Genomic DNA, 16351 nt, shown 5'->3' with positions numbered 1-16351 from the left:
CAGAGCCCCCGTTGTGGCTTAACCTCAGGTTAACCCCTGGCTTGGGTTAAACCACAGCATCCCCCACTGCTCTTGCAGAACCGTGCCACACGCACTGGGACACTAGCCCCAGGGCTGTGAAAGAGTCTTGCTGTGACAGAGGAAGGAAAACACATAACCAAACTTACCTCAGATGACCTTCAGGTCCTGCTGCCACTGGCCATGAGGTTTTAGGGCTCTTTGGCAGCAATGGCTGAGGTAATGCATTGACTCAGTTGCACCAAACACACTTCCTGCTGTGGCTATGGCATATGGCACTGCTCAGTGCAGGGCACAGCCAAGGCCAGGTACCTCCCAGCAGTGACACAGGGGGCAGGGACCTGTGCATGTCAGGTGTGATGAAGTACCACTCCTCAGTAACTGTAGGGACACAATGGGGATCTAAAGGTTTTATTTTATATTAGATGCATACAACTAGCCAAAGGCTTCAACAACTCACCATGTCTTCACTGGGTTTAAGTTGTTGGGAGATAATGTCTGTGGGATTTGCTTCCCCACCCTGCGTTCTCCTGCAGCAGCTGCATTGTCCTGTCCCATGGTAGGGGATTTTTCTTGCCCATAAGCTTTGCAATCCTAACTTCACCTTGTTCTCTGTTTCAATAAAATGAAGAAAACCCCTTAAAGCTGTCCTACCCCTCCCAGAAAAATTATAGGTGTAGCAGTGAAAAACAGCTGCAAAGAAAAACTGAATTCCTGTCAGTTTTCACTTGATCCCAGGCTCCACCAGGCTTCTCTTTCCTGCTCAGGGGCACAGGGGATGTCCAGCACCACATTCCTGAGGTAGAAGTGTTGCTCCAACAGGATCCTTACACGGCTGGAAAGAGCTGTCTCCTGTGCACAGTCATGCTGGTGCTTCCTGCCTGTGCAGCTCCTCACCACAAAATAAAGAGTTTTCTTGAGCAGCAGTGCCACATTGGGCTATTTCCACCTGTTCTGCTGTATCTGGTAGCACGAAGCCTTTCCCAGAGGAAACTCCAGCCCTCAGAGCTGCTGGCCAGCTCCTCGTCTCGTAGTAGGTGGACAGGACATCAAAGACTGCGAGGAGCACAGAGATGTTGATGACACAGGTGCTGTGACAATGGTGCCAACAGCTCTACACACACCTAGCAAACACCAGGGAGGTGATGACAGCTGACCCAGAGAAAGTTGCCCACTTAACACCTGATGAGCTGGTGCTTGAGGCAGCTTACCTAGAGGGCAGATGGGTATTTGGGAGAAGATTTTAGAGAGCTCAGGGCAAAGCAGTGGCTATGTTAACTAGGGTGAGGCACCCCTGCCACTGTTTTGGCTGACGTGTGGCACCTGTCAGTGTCCCCCCTCTAGTAGGCCACACCTGCTGTGCTCCCACTGTCACTGCCAGGGAGACCCCTCCCTTTGGGCACACAGAGCCCCTAGCCACTTCCTCTGCCTTGTGTCCATGGAGGGGCAACACAATCCTCATGTAAGGAGTAAAAGCGTTGAGGAGCTGGCCTGGGTGATGAGCCCCTCTGCAGTCACCAATAGTGACCAGTGTGCCAGCCCATGGGGTTACAGAACACCAGCACCCCTCCCTGCCATTGTCAGGCTTGGTTGAGGTGGCACAGGTCTCAAAAGTCCCATCCCTCTGTGGCCTGTCCCAACAGCAACCCCCCAGAACCCAACTGTCCCCTGCCTTGTGCACAGCTCCCTGGGGAGCAGGGGATCACACCCAGCCTTTGGGTGCCCCCGTGTGACCCCCAGCCCCAGGCATGCTCACCCTGGTTGATGGCCAGTGTCTCGGAGTGGTAGTTCCTGGGGTTGGGGGCTCTCACCATGTACTCACGGATGGGAAGCCGGGCTGTCTGCAAGCGCTGCTCCCGCGCCCTCCGCAGGGTCAGCTGCTACAGGGACACAGGGACACAGGGACAGGCTGACACACAGCCTCACAGGCATGGCCCGAGCAGCCACAGAGCCAAAACCTGCCCTGGGACTCGTGGCACCTGCACTGCTGCAGCCTCTCCCAGCTCGCTGCTGGGTGCAGCCAGAGTGTGAGGAAAAAGGGATGGTGGAGGCAGCGACAGCCCTGGGATGTCCCTGCTCAAGGGGCAGGCACCACGCACCTTGTGAATGCTCTCATCCACCAGCCCTCCCAGCACGTACACTTTGTCGGGATCGATGTCTTCAAGGACTAGAAACAGACACTGGCTCACCACCACACAGCAGCCAATCCCACAGGACTCTGCTCTCCCAACAGACTCCACTCCCAAGGACAGCAGTGGGCAGAGCCTCCTCACCCCAAGGGCTGCAGCCTGGGGGAGGTCCCCCCAGCACAGATTTAGCACCAGGTCTGAGCACACAGCATGTCTCATGTAATGTGACACAGCCCATGACAGGAACAACTTGCCTGAAGCATGGAATGGCCTCAAAATGAAATTTCTAAAAGCCAACCTTTTGTGTTGGTTCTCCCTCGTCTAACATATGTGAAATATTTACCGTTCTCAGAGTCAGGAGTGAGATAAACAATGGCCTCCAAAGGAAACAGGTCCAGGTAACTCTCTGGAGTTGTATCCATCTCGAAAACAAGACAGAGTGAAGCAGGCAGTTAGCCTAAAGTACGTCTGCCAGAACAAAGCCCCCTCCCAGACACACAGATATCCCGGGACCACTTTGGACATACCAAATGCTAAAGGTCTGATAGATACTATAGATCTACAGTGACCTGGGGGTTTTCCTTTTCAATTGTACAATGTTTCTGTTCTGGGCATTGATCAACACACCTAAAAACCCCACTAAATTTCCTCCTGACCAACAGTTCTCGGGGTGCTTTGAGAAAGGGAGAGCAGCAACCATTGTCTAATTTAAGATTCAGAGCAAGCGCTGAGCTGTCCCCCGGTCCCGCGGCCAGACCCTCACCAAGTACCCAGCGAAGCCGTCGTTCATGCGGAAGCACTGCTCGTAGATCGGCGTCCCGGCCGCGAACTCCGTCAGGCACAGCCAGAAGGGCCGAGCGGCGCGGCGGTTCGCCCCGTACAGCCTCCGGATCTGGGAGGCGAGCCGGCCGCTCTCCTTGGGGACACAGCGCCACGGTGACCCCGAGCCGGGGCTGCCGGTCCCGCCGAGCTGCCGGTGGCCCGCCCGCAGCAGGGACGGGCACACACGGAGCGCTGCCCGGCCGGGACCCCCGAGCCTCCCCCGGGATCCCCGGGACTCCCGAGCCGCCCCAGGGATCCACGCACCTTTTCGGTCATGCCGCCGCCCACGCCGAGATCCACGCACAGCCGCGGCCCCGCCGTCCGCGCCTGCAGCAGCCGCTCCGCGGCCAGCGCGGCCGGGACCCTCCCGCGGCGGACGGAGGGCGGTCCGGGCCCGCCGGGGCCGCTGCCGAGCGCCGGGCTGGGGCCGTCCCGGTCCGCCGCTGCCCGCCGCGCCCGGCGGCGCTGCCGCTCCTGCCGCCGCTTCCCGCGCCGGGCGGCGAGAACGCGCAGCCAGCGCCGCCGCTTCCGCAGCGCGTTCCTCTGCGGGGGAAAGCGGGCACGGCCATCAGCGGGGATCCCGCCGCACGCACCGAGCACCGGCACCGAGCCCCGGCCCCGATCACCGAACCCCGCCGCACGCACCGAGCACGGCCCCGGCGCTCCGCCCGCCCGCCCCGCGCGGGGATCGCCCGCGGCCGAGGGCTCGATCCGCAGTAGCCGCAGCGCCTCGGCCACCACCGCCTCCGCCTCCGGCTCCGGCTCCGGCTCCGACTCGCTCCCCGCCGCCGTCTCCATCCCCAACGCCTCCCAGGCCTCCATCACGCCGCTGGCGCGGAAGGGGCGGGCCCTGGCCGGCTCCGTCCCTCCCCACGCGGTGCCGCTCCCGGTGCCCATTCTCCTGCGGCTGCCCGTTCTCCCGGCGGGTCCGTCCCGGTGCCGGCCCGTGATGGGCGTCGCGGCTACCGGCGGCACAAAGTGTTTGGCGCGCTGCCCCAGAAGTTCCGTCTGGAGGTGGTTTCCCTGCTCGCTGGAAATAGCGAATTTCCCTGTTCTGTCGTGTTGAGTGGACAGCTTACACAACAGATGCCACAGGCATGGTCAGTCTGGGACAGCTGCCCGGCGGTGCTCCTCCATCGCGCTTGTTTTGTATATTCTAATTATTTTATCGTCATTCTTCCCCTTCTGTCCCGTTCTACTCTGTCTATAGACATAAGTATAAGCAGATGGAATTTGGATAGCCAACGAATCCCAAAAAATTACCTCTGATTTGGAAGAAGTGGAAGAATTGCACAACGACCACAACCTTCTGGCTGGAATTGCAGGAAGTCAACTGAGTGATGCCAGGCCATGAGCAGCAGCCCCTGAAGACAGCTCTGATGGCTGGAAATCTGCATCCCACACTGCTAGCATCATACTCAGTATGGAAAATGGGCAGCCTAAAGGAGGGGATACAAATAACAGCCACCCCAGCTGGAACTGGCTGTAGTTGGAGTGTGTAAAATGGAAACTGAGTCCCTCAGAGAGAGAAAAGAATGCAGGGATTGAATTAAAGCCTTTAAAGAAATTAAAATATATTAAGGCACACAGACATGAAGCAGAAGTGCAAGTTTTAGCTTTAATTAAATAAGAATATACTTTGAGTGCCTTAAGAAAGTTAAAGCCCTAAAGCCTAGTTTAAACTTGAGTAACCTAGCTCCAGACATAACAAAAACATAACAGAACACTGCTTGCATTTCTAAATAAAACAGATAGAACCATTTCTATGAATAGATAAAACTAAATGCATAAATTATGTGTAAAGACTGACACTACTTTTGTAGTTTAGAACTGAGCCCTAATAAGTGTAAGAAAAATGTTTTAGAATTGTGTTTTTAGCTGATTGGATGATTTATGAATAAAACCCCCTGAACTGGTGTGAGGGAAAAAATAAAAAGAAGAACAAAAGAAGAAGAAAGGAAGAAGAAAGGTGTGAGAGCTGCTACAGCTTCTTCTTGGGCGGGACTCTGCCAGAAAGTTTTAGCATGGACTTTAATAGTTTGAACTCTTTGCCTTCGAGGCTGATGTATTCATGCAATAAACAACTCTACAGCAACCAAGAACTGCTCTTGTCTCTTTGAACACACAGACCTATGAAAAACTCGACAAAATACTTGACTGTATCCCCCCCAGCCTGCTTGCTGTCAGTGCAGAGGATGCTGAAAAGACTTCGCAGGGTCAGCACTGCCCAGCAGCAGCCACCACATCCACGTATGACACCCACCTATGATCAGCAGTGTCCTCACCCGGAATGCAGAGCATGGCACTGCATTCATTCCAGCGGGAAGAAATGAACTCAACCCCAGCACAAACCAAGATGTCCTGTCGGGTCCAGCACAAACCTGGCTGGGCACTGAGGCAGGCAGGACTCCCTGGAAACCCCTCCCAGCCCACAGGATAGGGCTGTGCTGGAAATCCTGCTGTGTGTTTGCAGCATGGGGGCTGGTTCCATGAGGGGTCGTGCCTCACCCATGGGATTTTCTAGGAGAGCATCTGTTTCCCTGAGGCACTACTCCCCCGAACTGGTCTGAAAGAAACTGTTCCTATAAAGCCCAGAGCATTAGCACCACCCTCTGGTCTGGGTGTTGCTGCAGTTCTTGTTTCTCCTCGAATACACTGGGGCTCCAAGCCCGTCCCACCAGCCCACTGAACGCACTTTGCGCCTCCTGGTCCCAGATCCTGGTATGGCCCCACTGTGCCATCTCTCGACTCCCTGTGGCTGGGGCAGGTCTCTGTGGTGACGAGGGCCAGGACCCCACATGTCCTAGCAGCTACCCAGGAACGAGGCAGATCCAAGACTGAGCTGGCAAGTTTGTGCCAGCAGTGAAGTAGTCAGCAGTAGACGGGTAGAGAAAATTTTGGGGTAAGACCTGAGGTAACACGGAAGGGACAAAGACTATTTTGGAGGAAAACTCAGTTCATCTGTAAGGGACAGAAGGAACATTTTGGGGGTAAGACCGAGCGAGCGAACGGCGCCGGAGCCGAGCCTGAGGGAGCGCAGTCACGTGCCGCGGATAACACGTGATAGAAAGGGCGGGGCCTGGGGCGGGGTCGCGCAGACGCGGTGGCGCCCCGGCGCCAGCGGGGGCGGGGCAGGGGCGGGGTCGCGCAGGCGCAGTGACGGGGGGCGGCCGGTAGGGGGCGGACGCGGGCCGGCGCTGCCGCCGCCATGAGCAAGGGCCCGGGGCCGGAGCAGGGACCGGAGCCGGGGCTGGAGCCGGGGCTGGACCCAGGGCCAATCCCGGAGCCCGCCCGCCACAACGACCCCGCCGACCCGGGGCCTGGCGCCCCCGGCGGGCTCTTCGCGTGGCTACGCGGGCGCTGCCTGGGCCGCGGGGCCGCCGTGGACCCGGCGCGGGACACGTTCGGCGCCATGACCGGGCTGTACGGCGCCATCCAGCCCGCGGACTCCGTGTCCCTCAGCACCCGCACGCACGGCGCCGTCTTCAACCTTGAGTACTCTCCCGACGGGTAGGTGTGCTCGGGATCGCCCATCCCGGTGTTCTCCCATCCCCGTGCTCCTATCCAGGTGTTCTCATCCCGGTGTGCCCGGGGCTCCCGGGACTCAAGGTCCGTTCTGGTGACCAGGTGCCATCGGTGTTTTCATCAGCAGCACCCCTGGGCTGCGGTTGAAATACCTGGGGCAGGTACCTGGCGGGAGGTGCTGCCCTGTGCTCCTCCCACCTCACCTGCTTGGAGCAGGGTCTCTGCGGGAGGACAGGGCCGGGGGAGCCAATCCTGCTAGAGTCCGGCTGCTGCAGAAGGTGCCCCCTGTGCTGCTAAATCTCTGTTTTAGAAGGTTTTAGTGGAAAAAACCCTGACTGGTTTGCAAAAGGGAAGATAGATATTGCCGATAAACCTTTGATTAATCTTACTTTTTCTGTCTCAGACCCCCTGGTAGGTGTGGGCAGAGGGACCAGGTGACACAGGCACAATCTGTGGCATGACAAGCACCTGCTGGAGGGCAAAACCCAACATAAACATGGAGTTTTCTGTTCTGCTCCCTGCAGGTCAGTGCTGACCGTCGCCTGTGAACAGACTGAAGTCCTGCTCTTTGACCCCATATCTTCAAAGCACATCAAGACTCTCTCTGAAGCTCATGAGGACTGTGTAAATAACATCAGGTAGGTCAGGAGGGACACAAGTTAGCCTGCACATAGGCTTTACAGTTTAAATCCTCTTCCACTTTCTTGGGATAGAGCTGGAAATAGCAAGAGCAGGAGTCTAAATCCATCACTTTTTATCACGTAGTATTCTTCCTTATAAATTCAGGGGTTTTAAGCTGTTCTGGTTCTGGCATAGATTTTGAGGTCTGAATTTAACATATATTCTAACAATATTGCAACTGCTTTTTGCTCAGATTCTCGAACCAAAAACCTAGTCCAAAACCCCAAAACAACAACCAACTACATAGCAACAAAAAACCTCAACCAAGAACTAAACAGAAACAAAAATCCCCAAGAAAACTGTAGAACGTTCTGAGTGTTTTCTCTCAGAAGAGCCAAATATGATGTGGGGTGCCACATTCATCAGATGGGTTGATGTTTTTCAAAAACTGGTTTTTCTTTTTACAAAAGGCTGATGTTTTATATCAGGTGATTGTCTGTCAGGACAGCTGGATTAAAATGTGTGTCTGTCTGACACAAAAGAACTAAACTTTGTTCTGCACAGGGTTTCTGCAGCATTACCTGGAGACTTGTTCAGGGTAATGAACAGGATTTCAGTCACAGCTCCTTCTTGTAAGCATCAAAAATGTTTACTCTTTAGCAAAGTTTGGGATTTTTCCCATGATAGTTGGTTGTTGTTCGTTTATCGGAGTTGTTGCTGCTTTTGTGTGGTGTAGCTTTAGGCTTAAAGGATTTTTAATGATGTCTTGTTCCTTTTACCTCAGGTAGGGCTTTTCTTGAGTGCCTTCATCAAACGAATTCCAAACATAAACCAGCATGCCTTGTCCTTCTGAAAGTGAAGGCATGCCTGAATTCCATGGTGATCACCTTTGGTCTGCATAGTGCAAGCTCAGTGATTTCATCCATTCATTTTCTCACTGAACCAAATAACTTGTGTAGATGTGTGTTCTCAAACAAGGTCTCATCTTCACTTGGCATTTTTGAAGAGCCTTGCATTTTCTTCAGTAACCTCTAGATGACATTTATTCAGTTTATTTCCTAGCTGTGCTTGCTCCCAGCCCCACCGAGCTGAGGGGGAACAGACTGAGTTACTGTGGCGGTTCTGTTCCATGTGCTCCCCTGGTGGTTTGGCTCTTGCGCGCTCTGCACACAGTTCATTAACACACAAAGCCCCCTAAAAACCCCCAGACCAAACCAAACTGCTGCTGTGCCTCTGTGTTTGCTCGTTTGCTGCAGCAGAGGCTGTGCTGGTTCACATTCCAGCAGACACGCTTTTAGCAGAGCTCCTGCTGCACATGCTCTGTGGTGCGTTTGGAGGAGTTCTGTTTGTTTGCTGCTTTATCTCTGTGCCAGCTGACACTCCCAGCTCAGGGCAGTGAGCCTGCACTCCTGCTCACCCTGCAGACTGCCCTGAGCAGTGTTTCCTTCCTGGCCCAGGTTCCTGGACAACCGGCTGTTCGCCACGTGCTCCGACGACACCACCATTGCTCTCTGGGACCTGAGGAAGCTCAACACCAAAGTGTGCACCCTGCATGGCCACACCAGCTGGGTCAAGAACATCGAGTACGACACTAACACCAGGCTGCTGGTCACCTCGGGCTTTGATGGGAACGTCATCATCTGGGACACCAACAGGTGCGTGGCTGTGCTTGCCCCGTGGCCCTTCTGCAGCACTCCAGGACAGGTGCACCAGATGCAAAGTCTGCCTCCCAGAATGGGGCTGTTCTGAAACACTGGGAGGGGTTTGCAGCCCTCACCAAGAGCTTGCATCACCCCTGTGGTAATAGTAAATGGCTGGGAAGGAGCTTCTCTGTCTGATGTGCCAAAACATAGTTCTTCCTTCTGAAGAAGGTTCTGTCCTCGTGGTTGTAGCTGTAGGAAGATGTGACTTCACCCATTCCATTAAAAAGTAGGATAAAGACAGTACTCAATAAAATGTTTTGGGGTGAACAAAATGAACAGTGCTGGGCACATGCTGGACCCTTGTGGACACAACCAGAGCCTGGAGCTGGAGCTGACCACAGCTCCCTCCTGTGCTTGTCTTGCTGTCCAGGTGCACAGAGGATGGATGTCCCCACAAGAAGTTTTTTCACACACGTTTTCTGATGCGCATGAGGCTGACACCAGACTGTTCCAAAATGCTGATCTCCACCTCCTCTGGTTACCTTCTAATTTTGCACGACCTTGACCTGAACAAGTCCTTAGAGGTTGGCAGCTACCCGATTTTAAGAGCCAGGAGGACCACATCGAGCTCAGGTGAGGCAGTCTGTGGCAGGTCCTGTGCTGGGGTGTTCTGTGGGATGCTCTTGGGCAGCAGCCCACGTGTGCTAGGTGCCTGTGGGCTCATCTCTCTGGTGCTGTTTGCAGACATAACATCGTCAGGCTCCTCTGGCCCTCGAGCTGTGGGTTCACCCTGTCACCAGAACAACTCGGGGCCACTCTCTGAGAAAACCTTGTCACGGCCCTCGCAGAGAGAAGGTAGGAAAAGATCACTAGAAAAAAAAATAAAAAAAATCCTGCACTTTGATTTACTGTATCCAAAATAGGCCATAGTACAGTAGTGAAAAACTGCTTTTTTTTGTCCTGTGGTTTTTAAAGAGTGGTGTTGCTGAGACTTCTAATAAACCAATAAAATCTCATTGCACACCAAAGCCTCGGAATCTGTTCAGTTTTTACATCTGAGAAAACTGGGGAAAGTTATAACATCTGTATTTAAAGTCCATATGTTGTTGTTACATAGGTGATCCCTTTTCCATGTGGTTTTCCTTGAACAACATTTGTATGAATGATCTTTAAGGGAAGAATCCAGAGAATCACCATGATCTTGGCAAATGGGTGAATACTTTGTGCATCCCTTGCATTTTCAAAGAAATGTAATGTTAATTTTTAGCTCGTCATGATTGCACGATGGTGAAGCGCACTGCTGAGAGGAGGTTTACCTGTATGCCAGGGAGTGATTTACCTGGGGGTGAGAGGAAGAAGGGAGAAAAGCTGCAAGCTGAGCAAGCATTGGAAGGAATTTGGAGAGCGCATCATACAAGTTTGAGAATCAGCAATTCGTATAAAAACCTCACTCTTTAGATTTCCTGCAATGCTGATGAAGAGCATAAGTGTGGAGGGTTAATGTAGTTGTCAGTTTGGGCTGGTTCAGTGCAGGTCTTGGCACTGAAATTCCAAAAAAAGGAAGCTGTTTGAAGTGGGGACTGAGCCCATTGGTGTTGGCTCAGGGTTCCTGTAACTCTCTGAGTGTCCCTGTCCTGGCAGCTGTGTGCAGCTGCCACAGGTGTGACCCCATTTCAGCAGCAGGACTGGTGAGGGAGGCAAAGGTCAATGTGTATACTTCACTGACACTCACAGGTAATTCCTCTGGCAGGGGGATCACCTAGAAATAGCCTGGAGGTGTTAACACCAGAGGTTCCTGGAGAAAGAGATCGTGGGAACTGCATTACATCACTGCAGCTGCACCCCAAGGGCTGGGCCACGCTGCTGAGGTGCTCCAGCAACACAGATGATCAGGAGGTAACACATTACCTTGTCTTCCTATGTAAAATATGTGCAGATGGATCTTGGGTGGTTTTTTTTTTTTTTTATTTGTTTGCTTTTTTAAATTATCTTCCTGGTAGAACCTGCTCCAAGCCTTTTCCTTGATGCAGGGAGTCATAAGACCAGCTAAGTTTCAGCTGGACACTGCAGATTCTGCTCCTCTAAATTGACCAACAATGGACTATAGTACTTGACCAATAATAAATTATTTTGTTACTTAGATTGCTGATGTAAGTTGAGATTAATTTGGTTTTGGTGGGACTTTTTTTTTTTTGTCTCTGTATTTGTTTGGGATTTGTTGTTGTTGTTGAAAGAAGCCACTCTTTGTAACTATAATCCTTTACACAAGTGTAGAAGACTGAATGGGAACCCTGGCAGATTGTTACAGAAACAGCATTAAAATTTATAACCAATCAAACTGCTGTACAACACAGATTGTGTAACATGCCAAAAGTTACACTGGGTCAGTTGGTACTGATGACTGACTGAGTTATAGTTTCTCTTAGTCCTAGAGTCTACCTTACTCTGTTTCAGTGATAATCATTGGTATTTTTGCTGCTGTGTTATTTCAGAAGGACGCGTGAAACAGAGATAGGAATGCTTGTCTTGGGGCTGAAGTGGAATCAACAGGATATAAACTTTGTCATTGATTTTTTTTTACATTTATTTTGAGATTATATAATGAGATGACAGGCAGGGATCCTTAACGTGTCTCACAAACAACAAGCTGTCTATAGAGCTTTTCATAACCTTCCTGCAAAAAAATCTGTTATCCAGTTATTTCAGGACTCTATTCCTTTTGAAGTCAAAGGCCCGTGATCTGCTCTGAGTGAATTTATAGATGTAATTCAAGTTTTTATTAAATTAGAGCAGGTGCCTGGCTGAAGGATTAGGCTTTGCTCTCTGCAGATGAAACCTAGACTGGAAAGATTCTACGTAGCAGCCACTGAATTAGAACAGCAGCTGTAATGCTGGGCTTGGATGGCTCACAGGGAGGGAGGTGCTGAGGCAGTGGAAGAGCAGGTCAGCAGGAGCATCACCCTGCTGTGCCACTATCACCTGCTCACCTGGGCTGCTGTCACCTGTTGAGGGGCAGGGGGAGGGAAATGTGTATATGCAGTGCTTTACTTCTCTTTCAGTGTCGCTTTCTCTGCCTCTCCCTTTAGTGGACTTGTGTCTATGAATTCCAGGAAGGAGCTCCGGTGCGCCCCGTGTCCCCGCGCTGCTCCCTGCGCCTCACACACTGCATCGAGGAGGCCAACGTGGGCCGGGGCTACATCAAGGAGCTCTGCTTCAGCCCCGACGGCCGCATGATCTCGTCCCCGCACGGCTTCGGCATCCGCCTGCTGGGCTTCGACGCTCACTGCAGCGAGCTGGTGGACTGCCTGCCGCGGGAGGCCAGCCCCCTGCGCGAGATCCGCTCGCTCTACTCCCACAACGACGTGGTGCTCACCACCAAGTTCTCCCCCACGCACTGTCAGATCGCCTCGGGGTGCCTTAGCGGACGCGTCTCCCTCTACCAGCCCAAGTTCTAGGGGCAGCGGCGGCGCCTGCGCGCTCCTGGGTTCTGCTCCAGCCCAGTGCGAGCCTGCTCTCTCCAAAATCTCTGAGTTCACTGGAGGGCACCGTGACCTCGGGACGTGCTGGGAGGACTTTTCAGGCCGGCACCATGCGGATCGTGGTCCTGCCCCCGTGAGCCGGCGCCACGTCCCGGCCCCAGAGCAGAGCAGAGCTCTGCTGCTGCTGCTGTGCCATCGGGCTGTCCTGCTGTGTTTGTACCCTGATACTTGATTGTTTCCTTCAGCACAGCTCCCAGGGGCTGTTTGGAACAACACACAGGGGCAGGGTGCCCAGGTACCTGCTGTCCCAGAGATGGACTGCCTCTCCTCTGCTCCCCTTTCTGTCACTGAAGCAACTCTGTGGTGATTAGTAGATAATGAACTGCTGGTCTACATAAGCAACACGGTTAGTTACTCTCACCAAAAAAAACCAAACACAAACAAACAAAAAAAAGAATTTTGCTTTCATTTCTATGTTAATGTGGTTGTTATTGGCTAGAAGAATGAGTCACGGTGTGGCTTAGGCTGGCAGGGACCACTGGAGGTCACCCAGGCCCACCCCTGCACAGGCAGGATCCCCTTGAGCCTGCCACTTTGCACTAGGGAACACCCTGGCCCAGAGGATGGCTCTGGGTTCCTGCAGCAGGGCAGCTCTGGCCCCTCCTCTGCCAGGTGTGTTGTAGGGGGTTTTCCACATCATCCCACATCTGAAACATGGTGGCTTTCGGCTGATGTTTGGGTGTTTCCCCCCTGGCTCTTTTTCCACACACACTCTTGCTGTGGGAGAAATTCACTTGGATGTGTCCCCACTATTGCCAGATGAGCCTTTCTTCACATGTGCTGTCAGTTTGGGAGGGAATTAAAAGCAAACCTGTCAACAGTGAGATCTCCCTGGATCTAACCAGGCTTTTCATCAGGTGTGAAAACACTGTAGTGCTCACCCTGGTGAAAGGGTCTAGAGGGGAAGCTGTATGAGGAGCAGCTGAGATAGTTTAGTTTGTTCAGCTTAGAGGAATTGAGATGGGATCTCGTTGTGCTCTTGAACTGCTCCTGTGGGGCAGTGGAGGGGCAGGTACTGATCTCTTCCACCGCCAGGGACAGGACCCAGGGAAGAGCTGGAGCTGGCCCAAGGAGGGTCAGGCTGGATTTTAGAGAAAGGTTCTTCCCTGCTCCAGGGAGTGCTGGGCACTGCCCAGGCTCCCCAGGGAATGGGCACAGCCCCGAGGCTGCCAGAGCTCCAGGAGGGTTTGGGCAGCACTGTCAGGGATGCTCAGGGTGGGATTTTGGGGTTTCTGTGCAGGGACAGGCATGGGACTGATGATCCTGTGGGTCCCTTCCAGCCCAGGGTATTCTTGTGATTCAGTAGCCACACCCAAAGTAGGAATGCCAGATTTCCGTCCTGGAGTTAATTGAGCTAACCTTGTAAATGTACAGGTATTTCAGTCTTGGACATCTATATCAATTTATAACATTCTCATCACTTACATATTCCTAGTAGGGGTTTTTTATTTCACTGCAGACCGATCACAGACTCAGTTCTGCAGGGAACTTTACCTGGAAGGACTGTCATCTGCTGGTGGTCAGGTTCACTCTGGCTCAATACAGCACACTTGTTCTAAACTGACTCTTTCAAAGCCTTTTGCAAAACATATTTGGGGATAAAGACAACATTTATGGATGTAAGAGAGCTGGAAAGGTAAGCCTGAAGACTCTCCTGTAGCTTTGTATTTATGTGGGTATTAATACAGGTATCTGGTGTTGGTGCAGAAGTCATTGGAACTTAAGTCTCCTCTGCATTATGAGAGAAAAAAATCCCAAGTTTCCTCTTTTGGAGAATTTCTTTGGTAATATGAAGCCTTCAATTTTGTATGCTTGGTAACCTGAGGGCAAGCATCCCTTCTGAGCCTGAGCCTGCCCGTGGGGCAGGTGGGTCTGCTGGGTTGTTCAAGCAGCTCAGGGCACTTCCCTTGGCTGTGAAGTGTGCAGGAAACAAGCACAGGATACAAGATATTTATGCAAAGAAACAGCTACAAGGATTTTGTAATGGGCCAAACTGCTTGGGCTAAAAAATGCCAGGTTCTGCTGGGGACTACAGCAGCTTTTCCCCAAACATTTGCTGTCCCACTGCCAGGCTGCTGTTTTCTCACCTTATTTAATGTTTTATTACACATCATTGAAGGGACTACAGGGACACTTGAGAGAATCTTGGAGTTCTCACAGGCTTGCATAGTGTTTGCTTTGGAGGGGAAGGAGCATAGCTCTGGTTCTTGGGTGGGTCTGTCTGTGTTTTTCCAAGGCTGTTTTTGTTCCTCTTGTCAGAACCTGCTCAGACTGGTGGATCCCTGGTGACTGTAACGCTATGCCTGTGAATATGCACTGAGTGTTACCTTTTTAATTCTACCTCATGATACGCTGTGTTTTACACCAGTATTGTGCTGAGCTTTGGACACTCACCTTTCTGTATAAAGGACCGTTTCCCCCGAGTGACAGACATGTCACCACTCCTGGGTAGCACCTGTGGTTGGCCCTGCCTGGCTCTGGGACCCACAGCTCACCTGAGGAAGGGGCTCGGTCACCTTGATGCTTTTGTAGCGTGTCCAGCAGATGCATAAAATGACAGAATCTGTACATGTACGCTGTAGAAATGTTACTTAGTTCTTCTGATGACATTTGTAATAAGTTTTAATTAGAATAAGTAGGTAATCTTAGATTTTGGTCATTCTATTGATTACTGCTTTTCAACAACACTTGGAAGTTTTCCATGAAGGCTTTACCACGTTTTACCTGTGAAGTTCACTTCTCAGTGGCTTACAGCCGACATGCCTCACAGTCATGTGGTGGTGCAAGTGTTTTCAGTTCTCTCTCAGTAACATTACTGAAACAATGAAGTTAGGTGTTGGTGAGCTTTGGGTTATTTCTAGGTAGTCAAAAAAAAAAACCAAACCAACTTTATCTTCTAGTTGTGTTTCAAAAGTTGAATGCTCAACCTTGAGAAGTGTATAAAACTGTGAAACAAGTGTAAGGAAACATTTCCAAGGGAGATGAAAGACAGACGGGGAGGGGGTGGCTCACACCAGGGGTGTCTGTTAACTGGTGTGGCAGCACTTGATGAATTCCAGGGCGACTCTCGGGGCTGGCGCTATCTGACTGCAGAGCCTGCACCGCCTTGGTGATGATGGTTTCAGACTCCGAGAGAATGCCCCGGGGACCCGGCGGGAGCCAGAGCCGTGCTGGGGCTGGTTCTCGGTTCTCCTGCCGCAGGCGGTGTGGCCGGGGGCGGCACGGCTGTCCCCGGGTGACGGCGGGAGGGTCCGGGCAGAGCCGGCACCGCCACCGTGGGGATGGAGGACAAGCACAGCGGTACTGACAGATACACACAGGATTGTTTGCACTCTTGGAGTCTTGGGGTAAGGACAGCTCGATGCCTACTGCCAGAATTAGAATGTAAACATCATTTTTTTCAGGGGGAGGGAGGGTGTGTCTTGGTTAATTTAGTGGGGGTTTGTTTTTTGTTTGCTTGTGTTGTGATTTTTATTTGGGTGGCACTGATGTGGAGAAGGTTCCGACATCTTAATATATGTGTCTGTTGCTCTAGGACATATAAACTCTTAGAAGAAAAAGAAATACACTTGCCAAATGAAAGCTTTTAAAAGATTTAGTTTACAAGAATCCAAAAACTTGGAGAGAAATGAAGAAGCCAACGACCCATCATGTTTTTGACCTGCAGGAAACAGAAACTTCTCATTGGCTGATCTTAGTCAAAGGTGCATTTTCTAAAGCACTAAATAGCCTCAGTTAAGTATAAGCTTTTTAATACAGAAACAAATTGTGCATGTAGAGTATTTTGAAATACCTGAGATTTCATAGTAAAAACTGTAGCCTTTTAATACCGTATATGAAGTATCAGAACTGCGTTGGAAGTATTGTACTTACAGCCGTGCAGTAACTTACTATTTGTGGACAGTTTCTCTTGCTTGCATAATAAACATTTAATAATTCACTGGATTTAAATGTGTTTTATTCATGTTAAAATGAGCCATGCTCACTGGCTCTTACCTGCCCCCTAAAATTAAGAGGAAGACTCCTAGTGCTTAGATGCTGCCATTCTCAAGTC

At 51.7% G+C, this 16351-nt stretch overlaps 2 protein-coding genes across 2 annotated transcripts; one reads left to right on the top strand and one right to left on the bottom strand.

Moving 5' to 3' along the window:
• Window positions 1-427: 427 nt before the first annotated feature.
• On the bottom strand, window positions 428-6179 carry TRMT10B (tRNA methyltransferase 10B). Its single transcript, XM_062513471.1, has 7 exons — window positions 6049-6179; window positions 3234-4023; window positions 2911-3063; window positions 2491-2569; window positions 2118-2185; window positions 1775-1898; window positions 428-1074 (listed from the first exon to the last, which is right to left on the bottom strand). Exons 1-7 carry the CDS (start codon window positions 6177-6179, stop codon window positions 881-883), a joined length of 1539 nt encoding a protein of 512 aa, XP_062369455.1. The 3' UTR covers window positions 428-880.
• On the top strand, window positions 6178-16237 carry DCAF10 (DDB1 and CUL4 associated factor 10). Its single transcript, XM_062512661.1, has 7 exons — window positions 6178-6479; window positions 7019-7132; window positions 8573-8770; window positions 9189-9391; window positions 9503-9613; window positions 10509-10654; window positions 11845-16237. Exons 1-7 carry the CDS (start codon window positions 6178-6180, stop codon window positions 12211-12213), a joined length of 1443 nt encoding a protein of 480 aa, XP_062368645.1. The 3' UTR covers window positions 12214-16237.
• The last annotated feature ends 114 nt before the right edge of the window (window positions 16238-16351 follow it).

This window comes from Cinclus cinclus, chromosome Z, assembly GCF_963662255.1.
Source record: "Cinclus cinclus chromosome Z, bCinCin1.1, whole genome shotgun sequence".
Taxonomy (NCBI): Eukaryota; Metazoa; Chordata; class Aves; order Passeriformes; family Cinclidae; genus Cinclus; species Cinclus cinclus.
Note: the sequence above shows the minus strand (reverse complement) of the source record. Positions and strands in the feature narration are given on the sequence as shown.

Coding starts and splice junctions, on each gene's coding strand:
- DCAF10 (XM_062512661.1), top strand. CDS start 6,178: ATGAGCAAGGGCCCGGGGCCGGAGCAGGGACCGGAGCCGGGGCTGGAG. Junction 9,392..9,502: donor GAGGACCACATCGAGCTCAG/GTGAGGCAGTCT, acceptor TGCTGTTTGCAG/ACATAACATCGTCAGGCTCC. Junction 10,655..11,844: donor GCAACACAGATGATCAGGAG/GTAACACATTAC, acceptor CTCTCCCTTTAG/TGGACTTGTGTCTATGAATT.
- TRMT10B (XM_062513471.1), bottom strand. CDS start 6,179: ATGGCGGCGGCAGCGCCGGCCCGCGTCCGCCCCCTACCGGCCGCCCCC. Junction 4,024..6,048: donor TCTGCGCGACCCCGCCCCAG/GCCCCGCCCTTT, acceptor TCAACACGACAG/AACAGGGAAATTCGCTATTT. Junction 1,075..1,774: donor GACACTGGCCATCAACCAGG/GTGAGCATGCCT, acceptor TGCTCCTCGCAG/TCTTTGATGTCCTGTCCACC.